At 41.3% G+C, this 14689-nt stretch overlaps 1 protein-coding gene across 1 annotated transcript in view; it reads right to left on the bottom strand.

Annotated features, from left to right (window-relative positions):
• Window positions 1-730: 730 nt before the first annotated feature.
• col12a1a (collagen, type XII, alpha 1a) overlaps window positions 731-14689 on the bottom strand; it is a 55804-nt gene continuing 41845 nt past the window's right edge. Inside the window, exons 51-65 of the mRNA XM_070920358.1 lie at window positions 10512-10670; window positions 10164-10241; window positions 9238-9324; window positions 8692-8745; window positions 8162-8257; window positions 7747-7800; window positions 6870-6923; window positions 6493-6546; window positions 5860-5931; window positions 5741-5776; window positions 5579-5645; window positions 5303-5485; window positions 4901-4978; window positions 3611-3781; window positions 731-1601 (exon numbers count right to left, since the gene is read on the bottom strand). Of these exons, the coding sequence (XP_070776459.1) occupies window positions 1453-1601; window positions 3611-3781; window positions 4901-4978; window positions 5303-5485; window positions 5579-5645; window positions 5741-5776; window positions 5860-5931; window positions 6493-6546; window positions 6870-6923; window positions 7747-7800; window positions 8162-8257; window positions 8692-8745; window positions 9238-9324; window positions 10164-10241; window positions 10512-10670 (1392 nt within the window). The 3' untranslated portion in view covers window positions 731-1452. The remainder of the gene's footprint in view (window positions 1602-3610; window positions 3782-4900; window positions 4979-5302; window positions 5486-5578; window positions 5646-5740; window positions 5777-5859; window positions 5932-6492; window positions 6547-6869; window positions 6924-7746; window positions 7801-8161; window positions 8258-8691; window positions 8746-9237; window positions 9325-10163; window positions 10242-10511; window positions 10671-14689) is intronic.

Raw genomic sequence — 14689 nt, 5'->3', positions numbered from 1 at the left:
GTTCCAAGAATAATTGAGGGTAAATTACTTAAATTAAAGGGTTTATTAAAGAAGTCGTCCTCAGACAATAAACACAATAAACAGAAATGGTGTCAGTTGTTCCTTACCTCATACGTCTCTTATTTCACCTTTAGATATGCTTAATGGGTGGAAATCTGTTTTTAAGTTTTTCCAGGGCTGTTATCTGCCCAATCTTATTTGCATTGTTTCCTCATGGAAATCTATGGATAATCGTTACAACCTGATGAAAGGATGAAAGCCAACTGGGTGCATGTAAGAGACTGTGAAGCAGTTCACATGTTGGAAATGTTAGGTATTGTGGACTGTTTTCTGTTTTCGCACTATCTCCTTTCTCTTCTTGTTGCCCTGACACGAACTGACATTCTGGACGGCGCAAAACATCTTAAGCTGTCAAAATAAATAAAGGTTCAAACTTCAAAGCGTATTTCTCAAGGCCTAATGTTGGAAAGAAGCGGTTTTGTCACTCAAGATCAAATACACTCTGTTTCATCTAGAGGAGTTTGGTATGAAAAGAAAAATGATCGCATGTTGAGGTGTCATTAAGACAGCAGCTGAGGATCCGACCTTGGATTTTTCCACAAATACATGTGAGCCCAGATCTTGGGCTGAATACACAACGTACAGATACTGTGAGAAGTTCAAGAGTTAAAAATGACTGGAGAGCTGAAACAAACGCTACATTTTCAGTAGTTTTATTGAAAAATGCCTCTTCTGTTTCAGAAATAAATAAGAAAATAAGGCTGTGTGGAATTCACAAAATGTGCAGTTAAAACATGAGAAAAGCAATTCTATGTCCATAGTCTTGCAACCAAATCCAAACTGCATTGATAGAAAACAACAACTATATTCTGACTTAGAAATCCTCAGTAAATATACAACACAAACATGCAATTCCACCTTTGGTAACAAAACAAAATAAAAAATAAAAACAAGTTTGGTTTGTTACAATGAGTCAGATTATCATTTGGTTTACAGGCCTAGGAAAACATCACAATGAACAAATCTTTGGGGATCAAATTAATTGTTTTTTTTGTCTTTGATGGAGTATCTGAAACAACCTTACATACTGAAGTTTGACATAGAGTGAAAGTGTTCAAAAACATACATACTGTACTTCTTTCGACATACTTTCTGCTGGTTTTCACATGATTAGTGCATTACACATTGGAGTCCGATAAACACTTGCAGTTATATTACAAGCAGACACTTAAAGGGAACAATTAGCAAGCACACAGGTTTGTAATGAACGAACATGTAGGTTTGTATTCATCTTGCTAAACTTTCTCATGTCAAAAAAAATATACGTTCAATATAGCCAGGGGTATCAAACCCATATAAGTACTAATTTTGTTCTGAAAATGACTTCATCCTCACATAAGTGATCATGGAAGTTATTTCAATAATACACTTTCTGAGAACTCCTTATTGCAGCTATGATGCTAGTGTTTCTGTATTTTCTTGTGGTAGTGATCTTTTTCCTCGTTGGTTTCGTGAGTAACCGGGTGATTGTATTGTCTCAAACTCTCCAGCTGGCTCCACAGGTATAGCCACTACCTCAGGGTCAGGCTGGTAGCGGTCGGCTAGAAAAATATTTGTGAAGGCCAATCAAAAAAAGGCTTCTTTCTATACCTTATTACATGCACAATTTAAATTATATTGCACTATGGAATTCCAAAAAACTCCCTGTGTCAAACTATTGCTTCCTAAAGTACCAAAAAAAAGCTATATAAAAAAACTGTTTCAAATGCTGTGATGACATTTACAATAAAATCCATCAAGCTATTGAATAATAATACGTAGTAAAATAACCAGCTGATACTACAAAGGACACATGGAAATGGCAAGAGAGCAACATTTAGCGCTGATTTGGCCAACGTACACAAAGAACATGATGATTAAAAGTACAAGTGGAACATGCTTCAGTCTGGACCAGAGCTGTTTAAGTCACTTGAGGCGTCATAAACAGAGGTTATGCTGGTGGTAAGTAAGCAGAGGGTTATGAGGCACAAGCTCAATACAGATGTTAACTCGATTTTTAGTGAAATGTCCTGGTTCATACAATCATTTACAAGGCACAAAAATTAGTTTTATTTACACATACCACCTCCACATTAAACGTTGCTTTCAGTTATGAAATCCTCTCTGTTAGTAGTTGTTTTGGGTGGTATTTGTACATGCTCCTTCCTTCGTAGAAATGCTCAGTCTCTGTTTTTTTTTTTTCCCCCAACGGTTTGTGGTTCAAGATGCAAACAGGCCAGCAGGTTGCCATCACTGTAGCTTGTAGCTGTGAGATGATGTTAGTGCCAGTCCGCTCCGCTCTGTGTTTTGGCTTTCGTAATGTTTGCTTTTTTAATGTTCAATAATTATGTCCATGGTGATTATCTTTACATGCCCCATAGCAAATGGGCAAACATCTCAGAAACAGGACTTCAAAGTGTAAGCGGCACGGGTGACTTAGAACGTTTACTATGCCAAACCTGAAAATAGTTCAAAGAGGGTGTGAGTTTTCTGTGGAACAAAGTTATAAGCATCTTATTTGATTTAATGCAAGTCATCATTCACAACTAGCTAGAATGCTTTACATGCCAGTTTTAAAATTTTACATCAAATGTATGGAGGTATTAGAACATAGTGGCTCCTAACTGACTGTTCGCTAAACCCCTCTCCCGAACAGCGATTGTCCAATCCTAGCTTAGCAACAGTAACTAAGCATGGCAACCACAAAGAATTACAAGAGTAAAAGTGTAAGCTGCAAACGTTAGCATGCTTAGCTAACTAGGTTACTACCTACAGTGACAGTGCAGTAACCAAGCATTACCTCCAAGGCCAAGGAGCAGTTTATACTTCTGTCTTTTTAAATGGGGTAACAGGTTACATCACCATACACTGTGTAGTATTTTCCAAGTGTCAAAGCCAGTCCATGATGTTATGCTATTGTGTTCTGGGAAGTTTACACTCAACAACTCTGGCCAAGGTCAGCATTACGTTTCACTAAGTCTTCATTCCAAAAGCCTTTTGTCTTGTAACTTATAGTGAGACACAGTTTGAAATTAAGAACAGCTTGAAACATTCAAAAGTCAACCAGAGACAGCGCTTTCAACCGACTCGTAGAGCTAACGTTAGCTTAATTGCCTAGCTAGCTACAGTTGATAAAATCTGCTAGCGACAGTTGTATTTTAAGTCGGTAAATCAATGGTTGCAGGCCAGAAATGATAACACTTCTTTTGTGTACCTCTGTCTGAAATCAAGGACGAATTGTTTCAAAAATGACTAAGAATTGTGATGGTAAATCTGTCACAATATGATTTTAAATTGTATTATGTTCCATTGGAGAAAAAACGGCTTGACGTAGCAGACATAGCAAAAGTGAGCAGGGCTTAGTGAAGAGTCAGTTGAACGTCTTGTGAAAATAAGTTATAACAGCTTTTTGTTCAGAAATCAATATTCTGGAACACTTACATTCATTCATATCTCCATACATTTTCAAAGAAAGAAATGGTGCACTGAGTTGCAAATGTAATTAGTCTGCATACACTTAGTCTTTTATCCAATATAGTACCATGCAGAACCTAGACAGTGTTGAGTGTACCTGTGTATCCTTGTCCATTGTAAGGAATGCCAACACACTGAGAGGAGTCGCAATATCCAGAGGGTCCTGGTGGTCCCCTCACCCCTGGAGTACCCTGGCGACCTGGAGGGCCACGAGACCCAGCGGAGCCAGGAGGACCTGGGGGTCCTGTTCTTGACTCTCCCGGTGGCCCTGCAAAAGGGAGAGAGAGAAGGTGAGTAACACCGGTTTAAATCTCCAGAGCTCAGTGCAAAAACCCACTGACATCACCCAGATATCTTCAGTGAAAATGGTGGGGGTAACACGGGGCTGCGGCACTGCAATTTAAATTTTTCAATGGCTCAATTAAAAACCTTGACCAAGAAAAGAAAAAGTCTGGGGCTGAGTGGAGTTACCCCCCCGGCCCCGTCTGTCTAGACGGTAAAAACTCAGGATGGAATTTTCCCCCTCTTTCTTTTTCTCTCCCTTAAGTGAGCCCATGTGTAGTCAATGAAGCCACCAAAGAAAGCTCATTGTACAACAATCTGATTCTCCCACACACACATATACAGTACACACATACAAAAGTGAGTCATCAGTGTGGCTTTCCTCCCACTGTCCCTCAGTTGTTTCTCACTTAATTTACAGAAACAGACATGTCAGTGTTTGTTGTTGTGGGGTAGACATCAATAGAAGGTTCCTGTTGTTTTGCAACAGCTTCCCTAGGGAAAGGAAATCTTCTGAAGTGATGAGCTTTTTGTAATAACCATTGGATATCAATTGGAACTGAGGACAGGCTAGGGCCTTTTCCAAACTGAAAAATCAGCCTAAAAACAGTCTCTAACAATTGTTAGAAAACTGATTCAAGATTGTCTAAACTCCAGACACAGAAATTCTCTTCTTAATGATGAACATAAATACCTTCCTTTTACTGTATAATAATTCAAATATGCACAGTGTTTGGAGAAGCTCAATATACACGAGACATAAATCTTTAAGAAAGGAAAGAATTGGGAATATGTTTGGGGTCCCTCCAAAGAATTTATGCAGTGCAGCTGCCCAAACGAAGGTGCCAGAGACACATATACTGCAGGTAAATTCTGGCCTCTGGCTGGAATGTGTCATTTTAACTGGACTAACGGGAGTACTCGGGTGTCCTTGAAAGGTCCACAAAAAAGCTGTCACTGTGAAACTGTGTTTTAGTGTAAAGATAAAGTTGTAAGAGAACAGTGGAAGACCAGCAGATTCTCTGCAGCTGCTGGAGAACAATGTTCATGTGGAAATGTGGGTTATTTCACACAAGAAAAGGGAGAAAAAGAACAACTGTGTTACCTGGTGGCCCACTTGGACCTCTTTGTCCTCTGATACCAATTCCTTGAGATCCTCTCTCTCCCTTCTCTCCTGGCAAACCTACATGAACCAGAGAAAAGAGTTCAAATCCCTTTCACACCAAAAAAAAATGTTTTCAGAGAAATCATCAATATCTGGAAATGAGCAGAAATCTAAAGGACATGAATGAAACGAAGAGCAACTTCTTTATTGAATAATATATTTGCAATGCTAACTTGAATCTTGAAGGTGATGCGATTATGTTGTTATTCCACTCATGTTGGACCAACACTAGTCTACAGAGTCAATACCACCATGACCATAATAATGCATGGCTCACCATTTGCTTATTATTTCACTGCTCGCTGCTTTGTAACATTCAGAAAAACACGAGAGATAAAGTACCTCTCTCTCCTTGACTTCCAGGTAAACCTGAGTTCCCAGGGAAACCAGTTCGTCCAGGTTGTCCAGGCTCTCCGCGGGATCCCGTGTTGCCAGGAGGGCCAGGAGGGCCGGGTGGCCCCGGACTGTTGCTACGATATCCAGAGGGAATCTGGTTGAGCATCATGTCAACTCTGCTCATCTGACCTGCAAGAGAAGAACAAAATCAGTTAGATTTGGATTCAATTTCTGCTTTAACAACTTTGAAATTCCCTAAAGATTAAGAAAGGTTCTGCTCACTGTTCACAAGCTGCTCACAAACTTGTCTGGCAATGGAGCGCATCATGTTCTGGGATGCAAAGTCTCCCTGCAAAACAAAGACATTTTCATGAGGATTGCTTTTGTCATTGATGATGTATAATAACTGGTGTACGCTAATTTCATTTAAAACATATTACATACCCTCTCTCCTTTCTCTCCTTTAAGGCCAACAGTTCCCTGTTAACGAGAAGAACAGTGTTAGAACAAGCAACGACCTCCACCTTCCCTTAACAGTGTCAAGTGACTTATTCAGTACATACTGGGTTTCCTGTATCTCCTGGTTTCCCTGGTTTTCCAGTAATTCCTGGTACACCTGGATTTCCAGGGCTTCCCTGGAAAACACAGGAAGAGTAGTGTTTATTTTAAATTACTGCATTGTAAACATAATTGTAACGTTTAACTCCTGCTCCCTGTTAAAGGTTGTGTAATAAGCTTTAAGTTGAGATCTATGCTTTGACATCTGCAGTGTGGGGGCATGTGGCACAAGCTGCCAAGAACACTAAAGGGAGATGGACACACACACACACACACACACACACACACACACACACACACACACACACGCCAGCCACCAGGCACAGCTAATGAGTCTTGGAGCACTCAGGATGGTATAGTGCATGTGAATCCTATACTGGCATGTCGCCTGTTGGCATGGTGACTGCATTAAGTAGATTCAGACCTCCCCAAACCACAGACGAAAATGAGATGCATGCCCCCCTCCTGGTAACAGTGGAGTCTGCTTTTTTTATGTGCTGTTCCAGCAGAGTGCAACTGTGGAGCCAGAGGAGTAATTGTTGCAGATATATCAGGAAATAAAGCACGCTCCAAGGAATATTTATTTGGCTCTTTACTGCACAACACAAAGACACAGAGACAAACACACACACACTCACCATGGGCCCTGATGGGCCTCTGGGTCCAGATGGTCCCTCCTTTCCAGGTGGCCCCTATGTAGGAACAACATACAATCACACGTGGGTTACAACACACTGGGGACCCCATTCATGCAATACATCAGTGTCATGACTTTATATTGCTTTCAGCCTTGAGTCTGTCTTTTTAAATTACATTTATAAGTAGTGGCCCAAATATTCTGGCTGACGCAAGTGAGAACATGCGGTGCAACAGCAAAAGCTACACAACAGTACTTCTGTACACGCCGAGCTAAGTGGGTGATCACATGCAAAACATTAGCTTAACTAAGTGTTGGATCCATTTGGAGGGTTTGAACACAGTGTGTACACTAAACAGGCCTGGAGGTGGATCTTACCCGTGCTCCGCTTGGTCCAACGGGGCCCAGAGGGCCGCGTGGCCCGGGAGAACCCTGGAAAAAAAAGCAGACACACTTAATCAAATGCTAATGATCAGGAACAACACTCTTATACGGCTCCCTAATGCCTCTGTTGAGCTAGAATTTACAGCAAAAAAGTCCTGCAGTTTCCCAGTTATGTTGCCAAAGATAATATATCATCTTGTTTCTAAAAACTGAAACAATTTCCCTCTTGTCTGTTGACACATGATGTCTACTGGATAATTATAATAAGCTTTATTGTGTAAAGGAACCGAGACAATGCTGCCAGTAAACTCTAAAGATCATAGAATAGGACATTCTCCCATGTCTCAATTCGCTTATTCGGAGGCCAGAATAACCAAGTGGTGACGCTCTCTCCAGTTTGAATGGTGGGAGTTGGCTGAATGACCTCAGTTGGATGAATGAACGGCCGCTCGGGCCAAGAGATGGCTATGTAATACCAACCCACTCAAAAATGCCCTTCCACCAAAAAGTGAGATGAAGAAAAGTACAGTCTACTGTCTGTCAAAGATGCTCAACCTTCAGGCAGAGTCACAATCATCTTCAATTACAAGGTGGGGGGAAGAACATGTTCCATTCCCTATTTCCCCTTTGGTAACATGAGTCTGTGCTCCATAATAATTTAACTGCATTACTGGCCTTCTACTGTTTGTCAATCAACAGGCTGATTTAAGAGCGTGGGTCTCCCTGAGGATGGCATGGTAAACCTCCCACTCAGAGTGTGGTTTCAATTTTGCCGTGTGGACTGAATCCAGGCTCCAGTAGCAACGGCGCTCTCTATGGATAGTCTCCTGTTTCCTGTTCATAAACCACAAAATGAGTGGGGAGGACTTACTTGCAGGCCAGACAGGCCCGGGTCTCCAGGATCTCCCTTTGGTCCCGAGCGACCCTGAAGGTGGAAGAGGAGGAAAAGAGAGGTTTGCAAAATAAGCTTTAGTCTTCGTTTTATCCTTTTCAGTCTGTAATTGTGATTGATTTCATGTTTTGACAAGAACATCTGCAGGTAAGAAGCTGGATAGAAGTAGAGAGGAGTTTAATGTGTTTTGACTTTAGCTGTAAATCCCACTCACTGGTGGATCTGCTACCAAGAATATTTCAGCTGTTGTACAATTGTCATACAGACTGCACATTCATATCAGCATGGGCACTACTCATAAGTGATGGAGTTTAATGTCATATACATTAAACTCCATTTACCACGGATACTTAACTATTTCTTCCTTGGCTTTTTGTAGTGTAGGTTAACTTACAGGTTCTCCGGGCAGAGACAGTCCGTTCGGGCCTTGTGGACCCGGTGGTCCCATTGAGCCTGGGGGTCCTGATTCACCGCGTGGACCCATTGGACCCTACAGCATTACCCAGACAAAAACAAAGACATTTCACAGCCATACTCTTACAAAAGAACAACCCTAATCAGACTTTTTATTGCACAAATATGGAAAATGAACGTTAACAGTGAATATGGGCCTTTAAGGTACTTGACAGAGGCCCCTTCTCAGTCAAGTTGATACACAGTATATACAGTCGATAACTGAATTCAGATGTATGCAACTTGCTTTGGCTGATGATGTAAGCCAACGTAAGGCTGTAGGAGAGCAGTAATAGCTCCTAAAATAACATGCCAGTGAGAAGTGGACCACTGTTATGTGTGGATTTAGCATTATTGATAGTGTCGGCAAGCTTCATTGGCTATGAGCTGGTTCAATTAAAATTCAGAGCCTGTAAAAGAAAAATGATAACAATTTATCATGTACTTAAAGTGATGTATGGTGTTACTCACAGTGTTGCCGAGCTCTCCTCTATCTCCTCGTGGTCCCTTAGAACCGGGGCTGCCCTGGAAAGGCAAGGAGCCAGAAACACAGAGTGAGTGTAACAACAGGAGCAGATTCCAAAAGCCCTAAAACCTCAAGCCCTACGATATCCTCGCTGGGGCTTAGTGAGGTTACTGAGCACACATCTTCCAGACTTCTCCTCAAGACTTTTTTACTGTTGTTTTTCCGACAGGCATTTCTCTTTTGACACTTCTCCCTAAGCCCACATTTCATTGCATGCCACTGGTCTCATCCTCAACTGCTCTTTCCAAAGGAAAAGAAAATACCGCTCCTAATACAAGGGACATCCTCAGTCTACTCAAGTTCAAACTGTATAGCAGGCAAATTTCAGGTAGCTCATTACAGCTGTACAGTCATTATAACACAAGCAGAGAAGAGTATGGCATTATCATCAAAACATGTATGAAAACCATTTTATCAGGTGACAACAAACAGAGGTAGAGGAGGTGAAGATAGAGGACAGACGACAAGGATGGATGATAGTGGGTCTTTACCGAAGGTCCAGGAGGCCCCTGAGGGCCGATGCTGTCCTGTGTGCATGTGCAAGAGTGGGGGAGGGATGGACACTTGGCCTCATCTCTCTGAAAGAGAAGACAGAAGATAAAGAAATTAGAAAATAATAAATGCACACATATTCCTATAGTCCATATCACACCCACCCACTGATAATTGAGACCATGTCTTGGCAATCTACAGAATACGAGGGGCACAACAGAAAATCCTTGATGTAATTTTATGACAGTATCCTGGCAGGCCGTGGTTTTGACTTTGCTTGGAGTTTAAGAAGAAGAGACAGTTTAAAAACCCCAGCAAAGGTCATGATGGAATAGCGGCTCATGCTGCAATGTGACTGGAATCAGCAAAGTCAGTGAGGGACTTTAAGACCAGATGCTCAGTGACAGTCTTTCACATAATGAGTTATATAACACTGCAGTCATTGATGTGATGTATTAATATCTGATGCAAATTATAAATGAATTGTTCATAATTGGATAAATGTGCATGCATCCGGTATTGGTACTGATCCGGTATCCAGTACTGCTCGATCTGAAGGAGCACTTGTTTTCGTGTAATTGGGAGATCATACTGGCAACAGTCCGATTAGCACAATTTCACAGGATACAGGGTCCCATTCAGTTCAGCTGAGGCACTTTCTTTTTGAACAGCAATCTAGTTATCAGCTTACTGACTACATACGAGCATACGCAAACCTCGGAGAAGGTATGCATGTATACAGTATATACAGTAAATACAAAGGCAATAGTCCCTCTACTATTAATCCTGAACAGCAAAGAACCAACAAAGTACAAGATTAATGATCCAGTTCAACTACAAATGCAATCAGTCCTACATGTACATCAAAGCGTGTGAAAGAAATCTGCCAAATAGATGGTATTTTGACTTGTTAATTTGTTCTTACTGTGGAGGGCAGATCGCAGCATCTGTCTCGGCTGACCCAACTCAAGCTGCAGACAATATCGAACATCTGGAGCTGGAACTGCACAACAGAAGAAGGGAAAAAGGGGTGTTACAAATGGCTCCAATTCGTGCTGAAAATGCAGACAACAATGAGGAAAAGAAAGATGCAGGCTGTCATCCTTCCAGCAGCCACTGGGAGCAGTTAAATTAATAATAATTCATTTAATTGTGCATCTACGCACAAAAGGTTTTGGATACTGATTCTTTGGAAAGTTGTGAGATGCTCTTCCAAACGTGTGTTTCCAAGCCTCCGCGTTTTTTCAATGCAAAGGCCTCCTTTTTCACTTACTGTTGCAGACTGCCTCTTCCCGCCTCCAGACTTGACCATCTTGCCAAGCACTTCATAGCCGTCCAGAGTGATGTTGTTGGCCTCCTTGATGGGCTTCTCTGCCACCTCTTGGCAGTCCACGTTGAGCTTGACTTTCTCTGGAGAGATGCTGATGTGGAGCTGCAGGAGGCAGATGGAGATGGAGAGAGGGCACGATTAACAAAACATTCTTGTCACCTCAATACTTCCCAGCTGCCAGCTTTGTTGCAAAACAATCACTTCACAAAGAGTATTAAGAACAGTGGAGCTTTTGAAAAGCTGAGTTTGGCATTCATTTCTATTTTGAAGTGGCATGATTGCCCTTTTAAAGAGAAGAGAAATTCTTAAAGAAAGTGCAACCATAAGGCTAAGAACAACCTCATTGAACCTTTTTAAACCACGTTGTCTGAAGCTTATAAAGACGCTGATACTGTATTCCACATAATTGCTAGATTGTTTAGACTTTGCAGAACCATGTTAATTACAGATTCTGTTATTACCCCAGAGTGGTTACTGATTTGGCACGGACATGCTGTTTGATGCCTCTACAGATGAATACACCACAAAAATAAGGAAATAAACAACAGTTGGCATTTCCATGCAGCTTTAAAGCTGTAGTTTGTGATTGTATAACAACACAGAATGACAAAGTGCCAGATTTTGACGTTTCCTGTCCAGAGAACCCTGCTCCACATCTTGAAACAATATCATTTGCGGTGTGCCATCAAAAGACCTACACTTTCCTTACTTTCCCCTCACAGTTGCAAATTTTCCCCTGCTAAACAGTCAGACAAGCTTTCTTTATGTCAGGAAAAGCAAGGTACCATTTCTTCATACAAAGCCGTACCAACCACAGACTAGGCCACAGTTCTTGGCAACCAATCACAAAATTACAGTTGACTTCCTTGGCAACAGATCAAACTATCTGGCAGACCGCAACGAGAGACGGGTGTCGTTTATCTCAGGATCCTGGCATGGATATATTATACCATGATGCTCCTGAGGGCTTACCAAAAGAGTTTTGGATGATATACTGGGATGGCAAATAATAAGCATGTATATATTACCTCACTGACCAATAAGTAAACACAATAAAAACACTGGAAATTAAGGCCTCAGAAAAACTAGCTCGGTAGTGACCACTGCTCCCTCACTTGATGCTATTTACTGCTAAGTGATCTGGTCCTACTGCAGCGAAGTGTTGACAGATGAACCTTTTTCCTTCATCAATTGTTAACACAGAAGGCTTCACTGTGCTTCGCTGTGTCAACACTCTACTGTCAGACTACATATGGTAAGATTTCAGGCTGACACCTTCTCCGCTCCAATGCAGTTGACATATTTGCACGATTTCTATCAGATTAGATTTTACTGTTCTTGGCTCTGCCCTGACTGTTCCATGGTTTTCATAATCATGAACCTTAAAGACCTCATGGCTTTAATTTCATGCATGCACTAATAAGCAGGTGTGAGTCCTCTCTGTAGAAATACCTCCAAGATTAAGTTAACTTTCATTGAGAGTGAAGGGAAAAACATAATCGGTATAGAATCTACTTTAGATTGGTGTTTCAAATCAAACAGCGCTGTGACTGATTGTGAAATCCCCAGTTGGGCTGATCATTTTCATTGTATCATTCTAGATGGGAAGCTCCCATGTCTGCGGACAGACAAGGCACTGTGGATTTCTTTGGGAAGAGAAGTTAATATATAATTTCCTGTATTTCTAGTGTGGTTTTTAGTGTCAGCAAGTCTACTGTACTTGTCCAGGTCACAGAAAGAAGACGTCTTCATGTCCAAAAGAAAGTTGTCACAAATGGAGAGTACAATGAGTGCAGTCAGTGGACAATTTGGCAAAAACCTCCCCCTCTGTTTGAATTAGTCTATGCATATATTGGCACAATTTCCCCAACAAAGTCCCTGAAAGGAAAGTTTGAAGGACTGAGTTCAAGACTTCCCAAAGAACAATGAGGTTTGAATGTTTTTCAGTATATAGGCAAACTATAGTGCACTCTTCAGCAACTTACACACTCAAAATCCAACCAATGTAACTCTGAACACATGACTAGTCACTATGACTTATGGAAAATTTCGTCTTCACCTCAGTTAACAGGAAAGTTCCCTCTGCGGACTCCCACCCCTTCAAGTGTGGGAGGGGATTCCCCAGTGGGCTAGTGAGTGGCTAGCATCTGTTTAAGCCATCTCTGAGAGCTTTCCCACATGTTACACTAGCGGTAGACCACGACCTCTCCAGCCTGGGTGACTATTTATTAACTAGCTAGAGGAGAAAGAAATCTCAATCTGCAAGCACTCTCTGAGCCAGCACTGTGGCACATAAAGAGCAACTAACATTTGTCAAAAACAGAAAGTGCAGTTCCAATGAGAAAATACTGGTTGGGTAGATGTGTTGTGATGCTTTTGACATACATTCTCAACGTAATTAACTACTGCAAAAGCAACATGCATATTTAGAATTGAGATTTGAGGGGAAATTCTGTCAAAATCAACTGCCAGGAAAAGCCATGATTAAAAGCTCTGCATTATCAAACACTAGTACTGCGTAAAGATATTTGTACTGGAATGGCTGGTAATAGAAACAAAACAATTAGTAAATGAATATATTATGCAGTTGACAGAAAATGAATTGTCTATATTTTTGATAGTGGATTTAATTTTTTAGAAAAAAAATATCTTTCTGCATATCTCTGTTTTTTGGACTGTTGGTCTGACAAAACATGACGATGACATGAAGATGTCTCCATGGGAGCATGCGATGGGCATTTGTTTACTATTTGCAGACATTTTATCGACTAAAGAATTAATCAATTAATTGAGGAAATAATCTGTATGCATAATCTGTATAATCTATCAGGTGGCAATGAAAATAATCCTTAATTGAAGCTCTACCTCGTTAATTTAAAACTTAGAAGGTCAACATCTGTGTTCATTCGGTTTTGTTTCGTTTATCTTCACACATGGACAATAAGCCCCATCTGTGACAACCCTCATGGTCACTTTCAGCACACACACTGAGGTCACTCTGTAAGAGCCACCGACAAAGTGTTGGCAAACCACTGACAACATGTAAACACACACCACCACTGCAGTCGGCAGTGGCACTTACTCAGCAGACCAGCAAATAAGCAGCTAGGTAGACCGCTGCAGACTTGCCAACTCATGGAACAACAACTACCGCACCACAAACTAGCCACCCAATGTACAGTCAGACTACAGTCTCCACCATGGCCACAGACAAAGAGAACACACACACACACACACAGATCAGGCTGCTGTCCAACTAGACCAGCAGTGATGTCATTTACATACAGTCCTGACCCAACATTTTCCAGGGTCCTGTTCATTCATGAAGTTACCCTACAATTAGTTGTGTAGATGCTAAATGGTCAAACTGGAAAGCCATTTACAGAACGCTCTGATCTGGGGGCCAACATATCGCTCTCATCAGTTTCTCAATTCAAAAATCTGCTCTCTGCTATATCAGGAACTTTGATGTCGGTTAAGACCCTGCTACATTAAAAAGGGTCATTCATTCTGATTACTTTAAAATTAGGGGGGAAAGAAAGCTGTGTTCCAAATAACGGGCACGCTGTCCTTGGAAACGAACTCAAATGCAATTGGACGTGACTTTGAGTACATTGGAACCAGTCGTTTTCCCTCCAGTGATAAATCTCACATCTTAAGTCATTCCAGGTCGATATGAAAATATACTGTCCCTCATTGTTCTGGTCTCTACACCCTACTGTGGTGGAACATAACAGAGGATGTTTTATATTCACTGCTGCTTTGAGTTGGACTTAAAGGCATTTGATGTCTCTTTTCACCTCTTGCTGTGGCCCCAAGAGACTCCATACTATACAAAGGCTGTTTATCTCGGTTGCAAGCTTGGCATGTGGGCCTAATGTAGTGGTTAAACAATTGAAGAGAGACAAAGAGTTTGCAAAACAATAACACCACTGTGGGTGGTTGAGAGGTTTTGACAGATTATTTGAAGAGTAGTTGATGTTAATGAATCTTTCAATAAGTGTGCCCCTAAGGGAGGTCAATCTTAATTTCTTGCATGAAAGACAGGGTGGGAGATGGCATGGATCAGTTTCAGAGTCAAGACAATGTATCATTGAGACAGTTGGAAACATCTGGAATGC

Source organism: Enoplosus armatus, chromosome 15 (assembly GCF_043641665.1).
Source record: "Enoplosus armatus isolate fEnoArm2 chromosome 15, fEnoArm2.hap1, whole genome shotgun sequence".
Taxonomy (NCBI): domain Eukaryota; kingdom Metazoa; phylum Chordata; class Actinopteri; order Centrarchiformes; family Enoplosidae; genus Enoplosus; species Enoplosus armatus.
Note: the sequence above shows the minus strand (reverse complement) of the source record. Positions and strands in the feature narration are given on the sequence as shown.